The sequence below is a fragment of the Gigantopelta aegis genome, chromosome 9 (genome assembly GCF_016097555.1).
Source record: "Gigantopelta aegis isolate Gae_Host chromosome 9, Gae_host_genome, whole genome shotgun sequence".
In the NCBI taxonomy this organism is placed as follows: Eukaryota; Metazoa; Mollusca; class Gastropoda; order Neomphalida; family Peltospiridae; genus Gigantopelta; species Gigantopelta aegis.
The window spans coordinates 56221180-56240404 of NC_054707.1; the positions used below are offsets into that span (position 1 = coordinate 56221180).

Sequence of the window (19225 nt, forward strand, 5' to 3'; positions counted from 1 at the left end):
CGGGTTTCCTCTTAAAAAGTGTCAGAATGACCATATGTTTGATGTCCAATAGCCGATAAGATAAAAAAAAAAATCAATGTGCTCTAGTGGCGTTGTTAAATAAAAAAAATTCTTCCTTCTACCCAGAGTTGTTAAATTATCTGGGTGGGAGCTAGTACCAAACCCAGTACCCACCAGCCTCTAGTCTCATGGATTAACCACTACACTGCCAGACTGGTAGGGCATCCAGGAGTGCAAAAAATATTGGACTAGAGTACTCTGAATATAGACTAGAAAATAGCACAATGCATTTAAATTACAGGGCTGAACATGAAATCAGTTTATTTAACGACTCATTTATTTAAAATCGGACACATGGTTAAGGATCATACAGATATTGAGGGAGGAAACCCACCGTTACCACTGCATGGGCTACTCTTTTCGAGGGATCTTTTATATGCAGGACAACACATACCACGGCCTTTGATGTACCAGTTGTAGTGCACTGGCTGGAGCGAGAAATAGCCCAATGGTCCCACTGATGCGGATCAATCCCAAACGGACCAGGCATCAAGCGAGCGATTTACCATTGGACTAAAAAAAAATTCAAAGTTCAGCAGTCCGCCAAAGACCGATTCTTGTAGTTGAAATGAACAAATTTTAAATCTATATAGTCTTTGTTCTGATTACACACATACAGAGCTGACCCAGTGGTGGATAAAAAAAAAAAAATCCATATTAGGGGGGGGGGGGTCACTGGAACTTATCCTATAAAACTAAATTATAACTCGCAAAATTTAACCTGTTGCAGTCCATTGCTTATTAGTCAAATCAATCGGTTGTCCAGTGTTTTTGATTAAAACAAATAGCGACTTCGCAGTTCCCAGTCCATTGCTATGCCGCTACAGTGTAGCATTAGACTGGGTACGAGTTAGGGGAGATATTGTTATGGCATAGCATTACATTAGGTACGAGCTCGAAAATACTGTTGCTTAACTTGACCAGTAAATGACGACTTTCATTGCTTCAGCGAAAAATAAAAATGCAGGATTAAAAAAAACCATTATATAGTATCCCGGTGGGATATTGGGTTCTTGAAGTCTGGAATCCAAAATTAAATTCTGGTATCACAGGGATATCATTAATTTCTAACACTGGTTGTCCAGTCTCTTCAAACCTTCAAAATTAAACCTATAACCCATCTGGGGCAAATGGGACAGATGAACTACATACTGTACAATGCAAACTTTTAATTTTTTTTTTTTTTAAATGTGGTAATCATACAAACGGTAAATTAGCCGTTGAATTATCCCCCCTCATTTGTAAAGTTACTACAGATGAACAAAAATATTTTCGATAAGTACAGAAGAGACTAAAGGCAATTTGGTTGCTTTATGGACGTTTTTACTTAAACGATCTTTAAAAAATAATATTTTTCAAGATGGGGGTTAAAGCGAAATGTAACCATATAAATTTTAATGTATTCGTTCTAGTAATATGCGAAATCATCGGGTCCCTCGTCACAAATGGATAACGTTCTGGCAGTGCTCAGTAGTTTGCAAAAGCTGTATTTATCTCAAGTTTTACCCAGGATCTACCCGTTTGGGAACACCTCCCTTACACAGTAGACCAATATGAAGTTTCAATTATATTTCAAACCCGTGCCCTCTGTAAAAAGGAATTCCCACAAAACTGGACGTTTCAGTCCTTTTTTTTTTTTAAATCGGTAAAGAACATGACCTCTCTAAAATAAATACCTCTTACAACCGGACATTTTACATGGTCCCAAGGATTTCCGGTTTAGAGGGGTTTCACTGTAATAAAGAAGTTATATAAAAACCTAGCAGCAGGTTTTACCTCCCATAAATCACCCCCCCAGTCTTCTATAAACAAAGGTGCAGGATGTCGAAGCAACCATGTATAAAACAAAACAAAGCCCTGTTGTATTTCTATTTATTGAGAATAAATAGAAAACAAGTGTCTTTCATTATTTATCTTTCTTCTTCTGTAACTTTACTCCTGTAAAAGAAAAAACAACATTGCAATAATCCCCATTTCTCAATAGTACATAAACATTTTTTAACTAAGAACCTGCTGGGCTGATTACAATTTTCAACTAGTCCTGTCACAATATTTCTCACATTTGACATTTGAACTAGTACTTCATGCATCTTTGCTGGATGTCCACAAGGTTCGCACAGGCTTGAAAAGCCCTTGAATTTAGCAAATAATCGTATGTAGTGAATTATATATTTTAATAAACATTATTATTATTTGATATATTTAAAAATAATAATCCACAACTAAACAGTTTTTAGCTATGGAAAATTACTTTAAAATTGATGACGAAATTGTTTTGCATGGGTATGAAATAAAGAGTTATTTCCCTTTGACAGTCGGTAATGTGTGTGGCGTAACATGCCAAAAGTATGTATCCAAATGGCTGCAATGTATTTTTATAACATGTACATGCAACTTGTAAGGTCCTGGGGCCTTGAAAAGGGTTTTTGCCGACTTGAAAGCGCCTTAAAAAGGCCTTGAATTTTAGTGGCGAGTGGCTGTATGAACCATGGTCCAGCCAGTGCATCACGATTGGTATATCAAAGACTGGTATGTGCTACCCTGTCTATGGGATGGTGCATCCCTTGCTACCAATGGAAAAATGTAGGGGTTTCCTAGACTACTGACATCCAATAGCTGATAATTAATCAATGAATGTGCTTTAGTGGCGTCGTTAAACAAAACAAAGAAACCTTGATGATTGTTGGGTACTGGTTGGAACAGGACATCCCCATAAGGTATCACCCCCCAGGCCAGCACTATTACTGAATTACCTTCCACACACGCGACTAGACTGGGTTTAAATAAACAAGCACAGAGCTTGGTCCTAAGAGACATCTAAAATGTTAGGGCAGGATCTAGCTCAGATGTCGGATCAAACAGTCGGTAAACCAATTCTCCGACTGGTTCCCACCCACATCCCAATCAGTGCCCTACAGCAGATATATCAAAGGCTGTTGTAAAGTATGTATAAAATGCCCATTGGTGCTAATGGAAAAATAGTGAGCTAACACTGTCAGAATTACCAAATGTTCCACATCAAATAGCCAGTGATGAACAAATCAATGTGCTCTAGTGGTGTCGTTAAAACAAACCAACTGAAATGTTTAAATTGTGGGTGCACAATTAGCTAAAAGGTATTTTAACTGCCCAACCAGGCTTTCTGCCAGAAAATAATTTGAGGGTAGGTAACACAAAGAAAGCATCACAGGTACCCCCTACTAGGTGGCTACGGGTTTGAAATGTTTTGAAATTGACAGTGCATTTAAATACACTCGACTTTATTCAGTCTATATGAAATTTAAAAAATAATGTATTCATTAATTTTCAAGATTTTAGGATACCTTATTTTACCCTTTCATACCCTCTGACGGCAACCATGCCAATATTTAACAACTATTGCCGACAAGCTGAAATTTTTCCATGTAACTGACTGAACTTTAAAACATTACCTCTGGAATCTCTATTTCTCCACTATCTATCTTCTCTATTATCGTATGTGGATGACTGCGTTCAATTTGGCAACCAACAGACTGGGCAGTCCCTGCAAAAACAGACAAGCTATCTGCAATAAACTTTCTTCTAGTAACTCTACAACCAAAGATCAAATGAAGATGGCCTACTTGACACACAAACAATGTCCTAACTGTTCATGTATCACGACTTGGAAATTAAAATATTCACTGGACATCACAACTGGCTACTTCTAACAGAACATCTTGAACAGTCTCCGCCAGAAAATTCAAATGACAAAACCTGCTCCCCTCCACTCTCGCCTTGACAATTTTTAGTCAAGTGGCAAATGGATTGCCTTGTAAAACCTGCAGTGATTTGTCGACTAGCACAATTTCAGGAGAGATCTTCAACTCACCTTGATTTTACTGATGGCGAAGACCGTCAATCACTTCTCCCTGCATTTTACAATATAAATGTTACATGCATCAATAAGACATTATTTTATTATATTTTAAAATGTTAACCCAGGACTGAACCAAGATATAAAGAAACTATACTTCAGTGGCTAATTTTCTGAAATGAATTGTAGTCCAACATATAAGATCAAAGAATAAGCAACACATACCTAGCACTTCTTTGACTGTGCCGGAGAAATTCTTGGCTAAACTTCTAGGTCTCATCTGTCTTGCAATCTTCAGGATGTCTTCCAGTGAGAGATTTCCACTGTGTTTCACTGAAGAGACAAGTTCGTTAAAACTAGACATTCATCTAATTAGCAACGATTATCAAAATATGCAGTACAATGTCAGCAAATAAATTCCAGCTTTTAAAACAATGTTTAAATACAAGTTCTGTATGAGAGACTGCACGGCCATCGATCAACTAGGTTGGATAGAATGCAGCTCAGTCTGGTAATAAATCTCATCACCATTTGTATAAAGCCTGCTTTCCATCAATATGATATTGTGCATATTATTGATACAATAAAAAAAGTACCTATTCCATACATGCGACAAGACCCGAAAAGATGTTGATCGCCAAGAGATTTTTCAATGCACAAGCTTTTCCATGCTGTGACATAACAATGTATTTACCTTCAGCAAAAAGTAATCCTTCAACAACAAATTTTGTACAGTAATCCACTTAGGAACAAACACGTTTCCATGTGTGGAATCACGCTAAAGGAAAACAGGCCTAACAATGTCATCCAAATTCTGATATTTCATATTTAGTAAATACATTGAAACTGGGCATTTACTTACATATACAACATGTTTAATAATAGAATAAAACAATCAGGACAACTTACAAATATACTGAACAAAAAAAGAAACTTCCGATTTGTAAATATAGTATTTGTTGTGTTAAAGAATTCATTGTGTAATGAAATTATATAGGTAGTATTAGCCTTGAGCTGTATTATTTTTGCACTGTTAATAGTCGACAACGTGATATTCAATTTGCACGTGCATGCATGGTTCGACATGTCCCGTGTAGTATTTGGTCAATTTGCTTTACTTGTCTTACTAACATTGTTGTCAAGTGAGTGAAAACGCTTCAAAATTTGTAAAAAAAAATTTTTTTACATTGTAGCAATTTTAGTATGCCAAGAATATCCAATAATTTACGCAAACAGGCGATTGGCATGCTTGATGCTGGCATGTCGACAGAAGACGTTGCAAGGCATGTTGGGAGTTCTAGTCGAGCGATACGAAATCTTCGCGTAAGATTTCGAACGACAGGAAGCACCAACGACTTGCCACATCGTGGACGTCCGCGTGGTCAAGACTGCTATACCATGAACACGCATTTGCACAATCGATTCCAAACTGCCACTGCTACTGATGCTAACACACCTGGGCTTCATAATAACCGAATCAGTTGGCAAACTGTTTGTAATCGTCTGCGGGAGAACGGTTTACATAGGATGCATTTTAACGCAACATCATCGTCTTAATTGGGCACGTGTACACACTCGTTGGATACGGCAACGCTGGAATACCGTTCTCTTTTTCGGATTAATCCAGATTTTCTTTACGACCTGGTGATGGCAGGGTGCGCGTCTACCGTAGGAGAAATGAACGCTATGCTGACTATTGTGTTCTTGAACGAGATCGTTTCTGGGGTGGGGGTTCTGTCATGGTCTGGGCAGCCATTGCTCATGGTTATCGTTCACCACTAGTCGTCATTGATGGCAATTTAAATGCTCAACGTTACCGCGATGACATTCTCGCTCATCACGTCATTCCTCTGTTCCATAACAATGCCAACATCTCGATTTTTCAGCATGATAATGCCACCTCTCATACAGCTAGAGGCACTGTAAATTTTCTTAGGACAAATAACATTGATTTTATTGATGACTGGCCCCCTAAAAGTCCTGATCTCAACCCCATCGAGCATGTCTGGGATAGTCTGGAAAACGATTGAGGCGTCGTCCCAAACCACCCACTAACGTCAACGAACTTCGTCAAGCGTTCATTCAGGAATGGAACAATATTCCACAGGCAGAAATCAACACTTTAGTCAATTCTATGCACCTGTGATGCACTGCAGTGGTCAATTCAAGAGGTGGTAATACCCGTTATTAAGTGGGTTTTTTTTTTAAAAACCCCTACCACACACTTGGATCAAAATTTCTCCCAGTTTCTGTTAACCTATGGCCATAATTTTTGCACCAAACGATGCATCATGGAACACTCTTTAAACACATAACAATTATTCCTCCGGTTTGTTTTCATCAAGTTATGTTCAAGCAAAGTTAGCGGAAGTTTCTTATTTTGTTCAGTATATATGTGATACATGATTCTGAATAGTCTTAAAAATAGAGTATTGGAATATTAACTTGACGATTGCAAAATTTAAGAATTGGTGAATTGCATTTTAATTCGGCGGAAAAAAATATTTGTGTGACAATTTGACATTTCGTTGAAAAACAGCTATAGATTTAGCTTTTTTTAAATAGATAATTTGGCAAAATTTTCTGATCACCCAGCGCTAGCAACGGCCATCTCTAATATGCATCTTCTTCCAGTCTTGATGGGTATTCAGGTATCTCTAGGACAGTGGTCATCTCAGTAGGGTACCAGGCATTGGGACATATCCTAGCATATCCCACGTTTCACTCACCTTTTTGTATTTGAATATCTCTAGTACCTCCCATTTTCACAAACCTTTTGTATTCAAACATCTCTAGTACATCCCACGTTTCACTCCCCTTTTTGTATTTGAATACCTCTAGTACATCCCATTTTCACAAACTTTTTGTATTCTAATATCCCTAATAAAATTATAAAGTATTACACTTTCCTGTAGAGCTGGGAGGTGTCCATATCAAATACAGAGGTAAATCTCCCCAAAATTACCGATACCGGATCTGAAATTTCAATACCGCCCACCTCTACTTTCATGTCCTGATCGAGTATACCGATATCTCTACTACGTACCATGTTTCACCTTCTTCCGGTCTCGAGGGGGCTCTTTCAGAGCCTTGATGATGAGAGATGCTGCAGTCGGGACGACCTCGACCTTTGCCTGTCGGTTCTGAATGATCAACTTGACTGTGATCTTCAAACCTTTCCACTCTGTTGTACCTTTGGAAATGTCATCACCAACTTTCTTTGGTGACTGCAATATTCAAATCAAGTTTTAATTTAGACAAGAGTATGACAACATGGAACATTCAGCTGTGGTCAACATTGGACAGATCTTTTAAAATGAAGTTAATTAGTAACAAGAAAAAAAACATAAGCACATTTAAATAACGACAACCCATGATCAATATGCAGAAATTTAACATTGGAAAACAGAACATCGCAAGGCATTTAATGCTCATAAAATTGGTACAATTAAAATTCCATATTTAAGACAACTTTTGCAGTATAATTAAGACTATTATAAAAATAAATATTAAGGTTTTAGATCTCACTAACTTGGGCATGACAGGTCTTTTGTCTGATCAGAGTACAGGAATTCTTCTTTTCTTAGTGCAGTACTTAATGTGATTAACAGCTGCTTAAGACAAGAATTGTGCAAGTTCAGAAATGCATTTCATGTTATTTTAATCTAAGCTCAATATTTCAGCGGTTTTGAGGTCTGCATGCTTGTACTTAATTTGGACAAATAATATGCACACACACCAATTACAAAATAAAAGACTGCTTCGTAAATGGCTTGGTCTATACTGAACACTCACCAAACCCAAAGGACCGATCTTGGGAGCTAATGATGAGGTTGCTGGCACTTCTCCGCCAATAGCTCGTACACACACTAAAATAACAGGTAAAACATTTTACAATGTGTAAAAATTCAACAGTTATTTTAAACTCTGGCCATTTGCTGTTCATTATCTCAACCTGCCGTCAGGTTTTTTCCTACTAAAAGTGCAGTGCTAATTTTCAAACCTGCATTGGATGATTCGGCCGTACACAAAGTTACAGGGTTGGAAATTAGCAGTCGCGACCTTTATTGGCCAAGGGCGATTAAGAATTTTATAAAGGTAGTCCGTTGGGCGACCATCAATTTTAGGGTCTGGCTAATATGGTACTACTTAAAAAAAAACCGCACTAAAACTGAATCAGTATCCAAAATTAAATTCTTGTATCCCCGGGATATTGGGATACCGTTAATCTCGAACACTGATATCTGCCGACGCGAACTACAGACAGGGTAGTACATACCACGGCCTTTGATATACTAGTCGTGGTGCACTGGTTGAAACGAGAAATTGCCCAATGGGCCTACCGATGGGGATCGATCCCAAACCGACAGACAGCTTTACCACTGGGCTATGTCCCGCCCCTCAGGTTATCAGGGTGCATGGCTACAGTCCCAATCCAGACTTGAAAACTAGGTTTAGTGCGCTTAATGTAATATTTAGTTGTTTAACACAGATTCAATACCCCAAAGGTTTTGGACCGTACACTGTAGGCTAGAGAGGTCGACAACACAAGGATATCTTGCAGTCCCCCCTGCCCCAGATTGCATGATTATGGATTAAAAATATCTTATCATAGGGTTTGTAGGATTGGAAATTGGTTTTTTTTTTTATTACGCTTTGTGAAATGAAATAAAAAAAACCCCACACACAACCAACACTTCAATATCTCTTCTTTAATAGAGATTACCTGTTCACTTGGGTTGCCTTCCAATAGTGGAATTTCAGGGACATGATATTAAGTAAATTATTCGTATACCTTCAAAAATGGCAGTAGGGTCAAACTTAGGAGGCATTTTGATGCACTTTGTTAACTCTGACTTGATCTAGCTGACGATGCTGGTGTTGGATGAGTCCTGATAGACACGACCAAAAAAGTTGCACCACCACCGACAATGTGGGGATGAAAAGAGGGCGCTATCGTGTTGACTTCCGGGTGTCGATAACTCTGTCTTCCTTATTTAGTGGTCTCGGTCTTCTTTTTACACTCAGTCAAAAAGCAAGGCGCAGATCGATAGTTCCAGTTAGGGAGAGTGCCGATAGTACGCACCCCGACATTCAAACGGCCCTGAAAAACTAGTGTTGTATCTTTCCGAGTGCGTACTTTTGTGTTGTGTACATGCATGCGTGTTGTGTTTCTGTCTATAATAATACATATAAACTTTGTGTGCGTGCGTGCTATACACGTACACAAGCACTCGCACGCAAACATACACACACGCGTACGTACGCGCACGCACACACACACACTGCGTATGCACTAGCGTAGCCAGAGAGATGGAAGCATGGGACCCAGCCCACCCCACCTCCAATTACATCTATTTTCCCGGGGCCTGCATGACCCTATCATCATTAAAGGGACATTCCCGAGTTTGCTGCACTGTAAGATGTTTCCGACTAATAAAATATTTCTACGATTAAAGTTCTATATTAAATATATTTCCTTGTTTAGAATATCAGTGTCTGTATATTCAATGTGTTTCTGGTCGTCTTAATATTTGTAAGAAGCCCAAACTGAAACTGGATTTTGTCTTCAAATAATTTCGTACGTACTGATGTTTATGCATGTGTTTAATTATTGTGGGTTAGCTTTAGTTGGTTCAATATTCAACGTTCGACATTCAGTACTGAATATTGCTCTGACAAAACAACATTCAACATTCAGTATTGAATTATTAATATCTTTCTGAATTATGCAACATTCATTAAAATCTACAATTCAACTTTAAGTGTTTCTCCTGTGGTAATATGATGGATCTAGGGTGGCTTAGGCATATAAGATAATATGGGGTGGCTCAGAAATAAAACAGAAATGTTTTATATAACGACGCATTCAACACATTTTATTTACAGTTATCTGGCGTCGGACATGGTTAAGGACCACACACATATTGAAAAAGGACACCCAATGTCGCCACTTAATGGGCTAGCCTACTCTTTTCGATTAGCAGCAAGGGATTTTTTTTATATGCACTATCCCACTGACATGATAGTACACACCACAGCCTTTGTTACACACCAGTTGTGGAGCACTGGCTGGAACGAGAAATAACCCAATGGGCTCACCGACGGGCATATGCTGTACCAGTGAGCTACGTCCTGCCCGCGGTTCTGAAATAAAGCGCAGAACTAAGCCTCGCCAAAATTTACTAAACACAGTAATTATATTGCAAAATAGTTAACAGACGCACACACCTGGAACGAAACAGATTTATCATGACAGGATAAACAAGTGTTCAGTAGTGCACATCCAACTAATATAACAACTACAGGGTAGCTCTTGGGCAACTAACGTCAATATATATGTTTGTTTTGTTTAACGACACCACTAGAGCACACTGATTTATTAATCAGCTACTGGATGTCAAACATTTGATAATTTTGACATATAGTCTTACAGAAGAAACCCGCTACATTTTCCATTAGTAGCAAGGGATCTTTTATATGCACCATTCTGCAGACAGGATAGCACAATGCCACATACCATGACCTTTGATATACCAGTCGTGGTGCACTGGCTGGAATGGGAAATAGCTCAATGGGCCCACCGACAGGGATCGATCCCAAACCAACCGCGCATTAAGCGAGCGCTTTACCACTGGGCTACGTCCCGCCCATCGATATATATGGCACGCAGACGCACAATTCTGGAACTAAACAGAGAAAGTTTATGAAATTCTACAGATCCATCATCTAGTACATGTTCTATTGAACTGTGAATAACCTAGGGTGGCTCAAGACTGTTAACGTGCTTCGGTGGTGTCATGGTTAAGTCGTCGGACTTAAGGCTGGTAGGTACAGGGTTCGTAGCCCTGTACCAGCTCCCACCCAGAGCACGTTTTAACGACTCAATGGGTAGGCGTACCACACCCTCTTCTCTCTCAGTAACAACTAACAACTAACCCACTGTCCTGGACTGAAAGCCCAAATAGACGAGGTGCTTGAACCTTAATTGAATATAGGCACGAAAATAAGTTAAAATGAATGCAATGTTAACGTGACGCTCCGTTAAAGGTCTAAATTCTGAGTTCAGCACAAATTCAGATTAGACCCACAATTCCGAAACTAAACATATACTTACATGATATAGAGGTGTTCAGTAATGCACATGCAACCCATAAATAACAAACACAGGGTGGCTCAAGGGCAACGTCTAAGGTAACGCCTCATTCATATATATTGTACACAGTGTAAAATAATTCTACCCACAATTCTGAAAATAAACATAGAAGTGTCCAATAGTGCACATCCAACTCATAAATAACAAAAACATTGTGGATTAGGGGTAACTTCCAAGGTAACGCTCCGTCAAAATATATGATACACAGTATAACTACACCACATTCGTTTACAGGCATACAATTCTGATATTCAAATAACAACAAAATGATAGCTGCCAATAAAACTACTTTATTTTTGAAAATACACCACCCAGTAATCAATGATCTAATGATGTAAACACAGTAGATTAAAACATTAAATTAAATTTCGCATTAAATTAGTTGCATAATTTCAGAGGTGCTACTTCTGATTTCAAATGATAGAGCTACTAGCAAGAACTGCAATGGAAAAACCGTAAAGACACATGAAAAAGTTGCATCTCATTTGATGACTCATGCCTTTTCAGGACGTGATATTGCTGCTATAGCATCAAGGGCTGCAAAAGCAACAGTCATTAAAATTCTGCCTGAAGCATTTAAAGCTATTAAACTTAGATGCTGATATGGATACGTTACCAGGAAAGCTAGATTCAGATGTCATTAGTGGCAAAAATGAGAAGCCTTAGATCACTTCCACAAATAACTATTCCATGTGGAGTGAAGACATGCATCATCTGAAATCGTCCAACCGATTCAATGCAGCTTTTAAACAATTGTTTTCTGAGTAATGTATCCATTATCAAGAGAGAGAAAATGGGAATGGTAAAACTTTACTCCACAGTCATTAGTTGCGACAAGCCCACTTATCTCAGGCAGGTTGGCACTGAGGGTTTGGTCTATACGATGCAATTTTACTTTCTAGATAGTATACAAATAGACTGGTGAACCCTTAAGACATAGCGGTCATCGTAAGAATTAATATTTTAAATGTTTTAGATAACTTGTAGATATTAAGAACAAATGGAAGTTGTTTTCAAAAAGACTATTTATTTTTTGTATTTCTGCAGCCATTTTATTAGCCATATTAAATTCTGGTAATGCTATACTTTTTTTTTTGTATATAAATTGACTGCGATAATTGAATTCCTTGCTCCCTAGAATATCCTGTATATGAAGTAAAAGTTATTGTTTTGGTTAAAATAGATTGAAAGATATGGCCACTTCTTACTCCTAACGACTATTTTCTTGGCCATCTTGGATTTAAATGATGATGCATTATGTCAGTTAACACGAACTTGTTATAAATTAATTCCTTAATGAATAAAACTCCATACCCAACATCACAATCTTGCTAAAATGCGATAAATTACAATTTAGTTGTGGCCATCTTGGATGTAACTGATGTTGCAATGTCTTGATTAGCTGGGAGTAGTTCAAAATGAATATTCTGACCCCTGAAACATTCTCACGAACATCAACAGTTTCATCATAGTTGATGTTTCCAGTTCTATTGTGACAGCCATCTTGAATATTTCAAAATGATTCAAAGTGCCTAGGTGGACTTTCTTTCTGTATTTTGAACACTGTTTTTAGGATTTTGTTTAAGGACAGAACTAGTATTGATATTGTTATTAGGTTTTGTGTATACATTTCACATTTATTTATAAACACTGGATCTGCTATGTAAAGTTAAAAACCCAACAAACATTGTGGGTATAAATGTAAAAGCTTTATAAATGTTTTTTCAAAAAGTAAAACTCTGATTTCTCTGTTTTATTTTCCACCTGAATGATAAATATTAAAAGTGTCATAACTAGCTAAAGCTACTCTGTTGGAAAGTCGATTAGGCATTTTTGTTTTGTTCTAGGGTGTAAAAATAATTATAACAGTTTCGTTTGGTGCCCTCAGATGGTACCAATTTTGAACTGGCTCATGGACTACTGACTTTTAGAATTGTGCGTCCGTTTATTCTTTTCGAATACAATTACAGTGTTAATAGATTTTGGTGTAACTTATCACTGTGCTTTATTTCTGAGCTACCCCATATTATCTTTTATTCCTAAATCACCCTAAATTCGTTATATTTGCATAGACATACATTTGTATTCGAAGTGTTGAGTTTAAAGAATGTTAATTGCATATTGCAGAAACATATTCAATACTGAATGTTGAATGTTGTTCTGTCAGAGCAATATTCAATATTGAATGTTGAATTTTGAATATCGAACCAAATGTTGAATATACACCTAATTTATTTTATATGCCTTTCTTGTACGGATGACATGACCCCTTCCTCCTCGAGCAAATGTTCTCTTTTTTTTTCAAAATATTTTCAGGTGGAGCATGACTCGACCCCCTATAAACTTCTATCGCCACAGTCTAGAACCCCCTCTCCTGATAAAATGCATGCATACGCGCCTGGATTGTCTAGTTTTAATACGATTTGAAATAAAACATGAAGAATGCAATTAAATAAAGAATATCACTGTTACTATTGACTGTTGTCTCTCCTTTTACAGGCGCGGGATGTAGCCCAGTGGTAAAGTGCTCGCTTGATGCGCGGTCGGTCTGGAATCGATCCCCATCGGTGGGCCCATTGGGCTATTTCTAGCTCCAGCCAGTGCACCACGACTGGTATATCAAAGGCCATGGTATGTGCTATCCTGTCTATGGGATGGTGCATATAAAAGATTCCTTGCTACTAATGTAAAAATACAGAGGGTCTCCTTTCTTAGACTATGTGAAAATTACCAAATATTTGAAATCCAGTAGCCGATCATTAATAAATCAATGTGTTCTAGTGGTGTCGTTAAAAAACAAAAAAAAACTTTTAAAACTATTTTTATAATGTCTAACTAATTAGTAATTACCGTCAACTTCTTATGCAATATTATAAAGCAGATTTCCTCCTCGTTCAGTTTAACAGCCACACGGCCAGTTCGAATGGTTTCAGGAAATACGTGTAATTTTATCTCTTAATATCTAGTAATTATTGATTCAGACATTACACACACCAGCATTTCCTGCTACATATTATATTAATCAACGGCTATAGGCATATATTACGTACTACTATGTTAATTTGGACTGAACAGTGTTTTTATAGCTTCCAAAGTACATACAAGAACACGTGCTTGCAATTAACAAAATATAGAGACACTTGTTGACCGACACCCCACCACCACCACCACCACCACCAAAACAAGACAAAATCGAGTCCATAGAGAGCGATCAATTCTGCGATGCATCGTATTTAAAGGGACATACCCTAGTTTTCAAACACTAAGGCATATTTTTTACTATTAGAGCCGTTTTTGATAACTAAAATCATACTTTAATTAGATTTTATGGTTTAGATTATCAGTTTCCGTACATTCGAAGTGTTTTGGTCATCCTGGTGTTTTTAATATCACAAAATGCATTTCTCATATTTTTAAAAACGCGCGTGCGTCTGAGAAGTAACAGTTATGGAGTCGAGTTTTAGTCTATTTTTAGAGGGTATTTCAACATTTCAAAGTCACAGACTCATGTTTTACTCAATTTTAACTTTATCCACATGTGATACAGGTTTGTAGATTAACTAAACTTAGTGTTAATTTACACGGGTTGAAACTAGGGTCTGCCCCTTTAAAGCGTCCTCGAATGTATCCTTGTTCCTGTCAGTGCCTCTACGATTGGTACGTAAAACAAATGTGATATATCAGGGCCTGACGTGTGTGTGTGTGTCTAGACTAGACTGTGTCGAGCGAAATTTATAGGACGATGGATCCAGTCATGTTCTCCTGGAAAATATTGACAAAAAGAGAGAAAAAAATACATGAGCGCAGTAGGTAGCTCAGTGGTAGCTTGATACGCAGTCGGTCTGGATCGATCCCCGTCGGTGGTCCCATCAAGCCATTTCTCGTCCTAAATGGCGTAAGAAAGGCCGTGGTATGTACTAATCTGGAGAAGCGAAAACACTGTTGTTAACATTAATTAAATTCACAATTTTAATATATCATCTGATTACCTTTACATATATGAAGATTATTAAATTATAAGTAGCATTTCTGAAAGTAGAGAAGATTTTTTTTTTTTTTAAACATGGCTTCGCAACAAACGGCTGGCTGTACTCGATGAAAGGTCGAGAAGCACTGACTTGGGTGGGGCTCCTCCAATATAAAATATTGACTACGCTAGTGATTCTAATAAGAAAAAGTTAGTTTTGTTTAAAGACACCACTAGAGCACATTATGTATTAATCATCAGTTATTGGATGTCAAACATTTGGTAATATTGACCAATAGTCTTAAAAAGGAAACGCGTTACATTTTCCATTAGTAGTAAAGGCTCTCTTATGTGCACCATCCGACGGACACGATAGCACATACCACCCCCTTTGGTGCACTGGGTGAAACGAGAACTGGGCCAATGGGCCCACTGATGGGGATCGATCATCAGGCGAGCGTTTTATCACCAATTCTAATCAGTCTCCAGCGACTGAAACCTTTATTGCCAGTTGGACCAGTTCTAGCGTGCGACCAATCTAATTAAAATTAGCTCCACTATTACATGTGAATCTAACAGCAGCCCGTTGGAGCTTCGACCAATCAAAACCGTACTTGCAAAATCATGCCAGTGATTTGAAAAGAATTTGAAAACACTCGGGATTATGCCGAGGGTATACGAAATGATTCGGTTGAATTACGAAGTATGCCGGAAACTAATTTCAATATAAAATTTTATATAAAATTTGTTTCAAGACGAAAAAAACCCCACCGTGATGGTATAGCCATAAAATCTGTTTATATTATTGTACAATCCAGATTTTATTTCTGCATTTTCCCCCCTGTTTTTTCAATGTTGAAATAGACCAACAAGTTCGCCTATTGCATAAGTAGTCTCGACCGATATTTTTAGAATTTGTATGCTGCCGAATAACATTATAAAAGGCGAAGTGTAATTGGTCGATATTTAAATTGTTATTTATAGATGGAATGTCACCTGGACATGGGAGTGCACGCAGTGCTATTAGATCTACTGGTGAGACCAGTGGGGCTAATTTTAATCAGATTGGCGTGACCGGAGAGTGGTGGTAGTACTCATGACGGGTGCCATCGGTGGGGGAGAATATACTCACCTTTCGCGAACACCCGATATCATCACTGTTTTGACAGTGATTCATGAGTGCCTGTCATCACAACTGTATTTATTCCAACGAGATCTGTCCTGTGTTAATTTTTACTGAATAAACTAGTCTGGAAGTGGCAGTCCTCTGTGTGGCGCTCTCAATGATGTTTTGGCCAGTAAAAGATCTCCTCTGGAGTGGCTATCCTCCTATAGACGAGACGCTAGATAGAGATTCGTGAAATCAACCACTATTTTGCCAAATGCCCATTCAGCTCTGTATTGTACAGATATACAGTCTTAATCACAGATAACGGGTTTGTCGTTCAGATTAAATCAGATTGAAATTTCAATGTAATCGGGATCTTTAGTCTAGAGGGGCGAGGCGTAGCCCAGTGGTAACTTAATTCGTCGTCGGGCTAGGATCGATCACCGTCGGTGTGCCCATTGGATTATTTCTCATTCCAACCACTGCACCATGACTGATATATCACAGCACATTGATATATCAGTGGCCGTGGTACGTGCTATACTGTCTGTGGAATGGTGCATGTAAAATATATTTTACTACTAATGGAAAAAATGTATTGGGAGTCTTCTCTAAGATTATGCCAGAATTACCAAATGTTTGACATCTACTAGCCGATGATTAATAAATTAATGTGCTCAAATGGTATCGTCAAACAAACAAAACAAAACTTCCAACTTTAACTTTTAACTTTAGTGGAGGAGTATTAGGGTTTGACCCGGAAATAAATAGTACTAAATAGTACTGGGCACTTTTAATAATATTATGTTATTTCTAACTACATCAGGGAAATGTTCTGAAAACAAAATAGCTTAATAGTATTATTTATTTTCGGATTGGGTCCATATTATACCTAATGCTCTTGGACTACTTTGTTGATGTTTGATCTGAGGTGTGTGTATGTGTGTATAGGGTCAAATGATAACACCATGTTCATAATATCTCTTTTGTTTTGATCAACAAACTGTCACAAGTTCATACTAACCCTGTAACATGCATCCACTCTCCTGGCTTGGGTGTGTATTATTATATTGCTTTGACACTCGAATAGTAGCGTCTTATCGGTACTCCTCTTCTGGGAACAATTAAACAAAATATTGTGAACCTAGTTTTTCACGTAAACGTAACAGTACAAGTACTCTAGTATGTATGTACTGATGTATTTATATACTGAACGTATGTCGAGGTTGACTGTTACATACATAGATATAAACGCACTGGCCTCATAAATTGTCCCATGCCGTTGCTGGGACTGGAACCTGTGGCACCGAATCGCCCGCAAATTGCAAGACTAACCATGATGCTATAAAGGCATGTATGTATATATGTATGTATGTACTAAGTACTGATGTATGACTATCTGTATTGTATTTATGTCGAGGTTGATTGTTACATACATAGATATTAACGCACTGGCATGGCTGTATATATACTGAACAAAAAAAAAAGAAACTTCCGATTTGTACATATAGTATTTGTTGTGTTAAAGAATTCATTGTGTAATGAAATTATATAATAGTATTAGCCTTGAGCTGTATTATTTTTGCACTGTTAATCGTCGACAACGTGAAATTCAATTTGCACGTGCATGCATGGTTCGACATGTCCCGTGTAGTATTCGGTCAATTTGTTTTACTTGTCTTACTGACATTGTTGTCAAGTGAACGAAAACGCTTCAAAATTTGTAAACAAAATAACGTTTTTTACATTGTAGCATTTTTAGTATGCCAAGAATACCCAATAATTTACGCGAACGGGCGATTGGCATGCTTGATGCTGGCATGTCGACAGAAGACGTTGCAAGGCATGTTGGGAGTTCTAGTCGAGCGATACGAAATCTTCGCGTTAGATTTCGAACGACAGGAAGCAACAACGACTTGCCACGTCGTGGACGTCCGCGTGTTACAACGCGTGGTCAAGACCGCTATATCATGAACACGCATTTGCGCAATCGATTCCAAACTGCCACTGCTACTGCTGCTAACACACCTGGGCTTCATAATAACCGAATCGGTGGGCAAACTCTTCGTAATCGTCTGCGGGAGAACGGTTTACATGCACGACGTCCTTACGTCGGATGCGTTTTAACGCAACGTCATCGTCTAAATCGTCTTAATTGGGCACGTGTACACACTCGTTGGATACGGCGACGCTGGAATACCGTTCTTTTTTCGGATTAATCCAGATTTTCTTTACGACGTGGTGATGGCAGGGTGCACGTCTACCGTAGGAGAAATGAACGCTATGCTGACTGTTGTGTTCTTGAACGAGATCGTTTCGGGGGTGGGGGTTGTGTCATGGTCTGGGCAGCCATTACCCATGGTTATCGTTCACCACTAGTCGTCATTGATGGCAATTTAAATGCTCAACGTTACCGCGATGACATTCTCGCTCATCACGTCATTCCTCTGTTCCATAACAACGCCAACATCTCGATTTTTCAGCATGATAATTCGACCTCTCATACAGCTAGAGACACTGTAAATTTTCTTAGGACAAATAACATTGATTTCATTGATGACTGGCCCCCTAAAAGTCCTGATCTCAACCCCATCGAGCATGTCTGGGATAGTCTGGACAGACGATTGAGGCGTCGTCCCAACCCACCCGCTAACGTCAACGAACTTCGTCAAGCGCTCATTCAGGAATGGAACAATATTCCACAGGCAGAAATCAACACTTTAGTCAATTCTATGCGCCTGCGATGCACTGCAGTGGTCAATTCAAGAGGTGGTCATACCCGTTATTAAGTTTTTTTTTTTTTTTAACCCCTACCACACTTGGTAAAAATTTCTCCCAGTTTCTGTTAACCTATGGCCATGATTTTTGCACCAAACGATGCATCATGGAACACACTTTAAACGCATATATAACAATTATTCCCCCGGTTTGTTTTCATCAAGTTATGTTCAAGCAAAGTTAGCGGAAGTTTCTTATTTTGTTCAGTATATGTATGTTTGTATGATTTTATAAAATGTTATACAATGTTTTTTTTTTAAAGGTTTGATGGGTAGGGGTGGCGTGGCCCCCGTGGCCCCCTCCATACGCCACAGACTTACA

The 19225-nt window shown here is 38.3% G+C and overlaps 1 protein-coding gene across 1 annotated transcript; it reads right to left on the minus strand.

Moving 5' to 3' along the window:
• Positions 1-1916: 1916 nt before the first annotated feature.
• LOC121381105 (60S ribosomal protein L12-like) lies at positions 1917-8850 on the minus strand. Its single transcript, XM_041510223.1, has 6 exons — positions 8691-8850; positions 7691-7764; positions 6942-7122; positions 4121-4228; positions 3492-3583; positions 1917-1998 (listed from the first exon to the last, which is right to left on the minus strand). The coding sequence occupies exons 1-6, from the start codon at positions 8725-8727 to the stop codon at positions 1993-1995; spliced, it is 498 nt and encodes a 165-aa protein (XP_041366157.1). The 5' UTR covers positions 8728-8850; the 3' UTR covers positions 1917-1992.
• Positions 8851-19225: the final 10375 nt, after the last annotated feature.

Excerpts from the sequence above, each read along its gene's own strand:
- LOC121381105 (XM_041510223.1), bottom strand. The coding sequence starts at position 8,727 with ATGCCTCCTAAGTTTGACCCTACTGCCATTTTTGAAG. Across the intron at positions 7,765-8,690 it reads CCCTACTGCCATTTTTGAAG|TGTGTGTACGAGCTATTGGC; the intron begins GTATACGAATAA and ends CTGTTATTTTAG. Across the intron at positions 3,584-4,120 it reads CACAGTCAAAGAAGTGCTAG|GGACTGCCCAGTCTGTTGGT; the intron begins GTATGTGTTGCT and ends CTGTTTTTGCAG.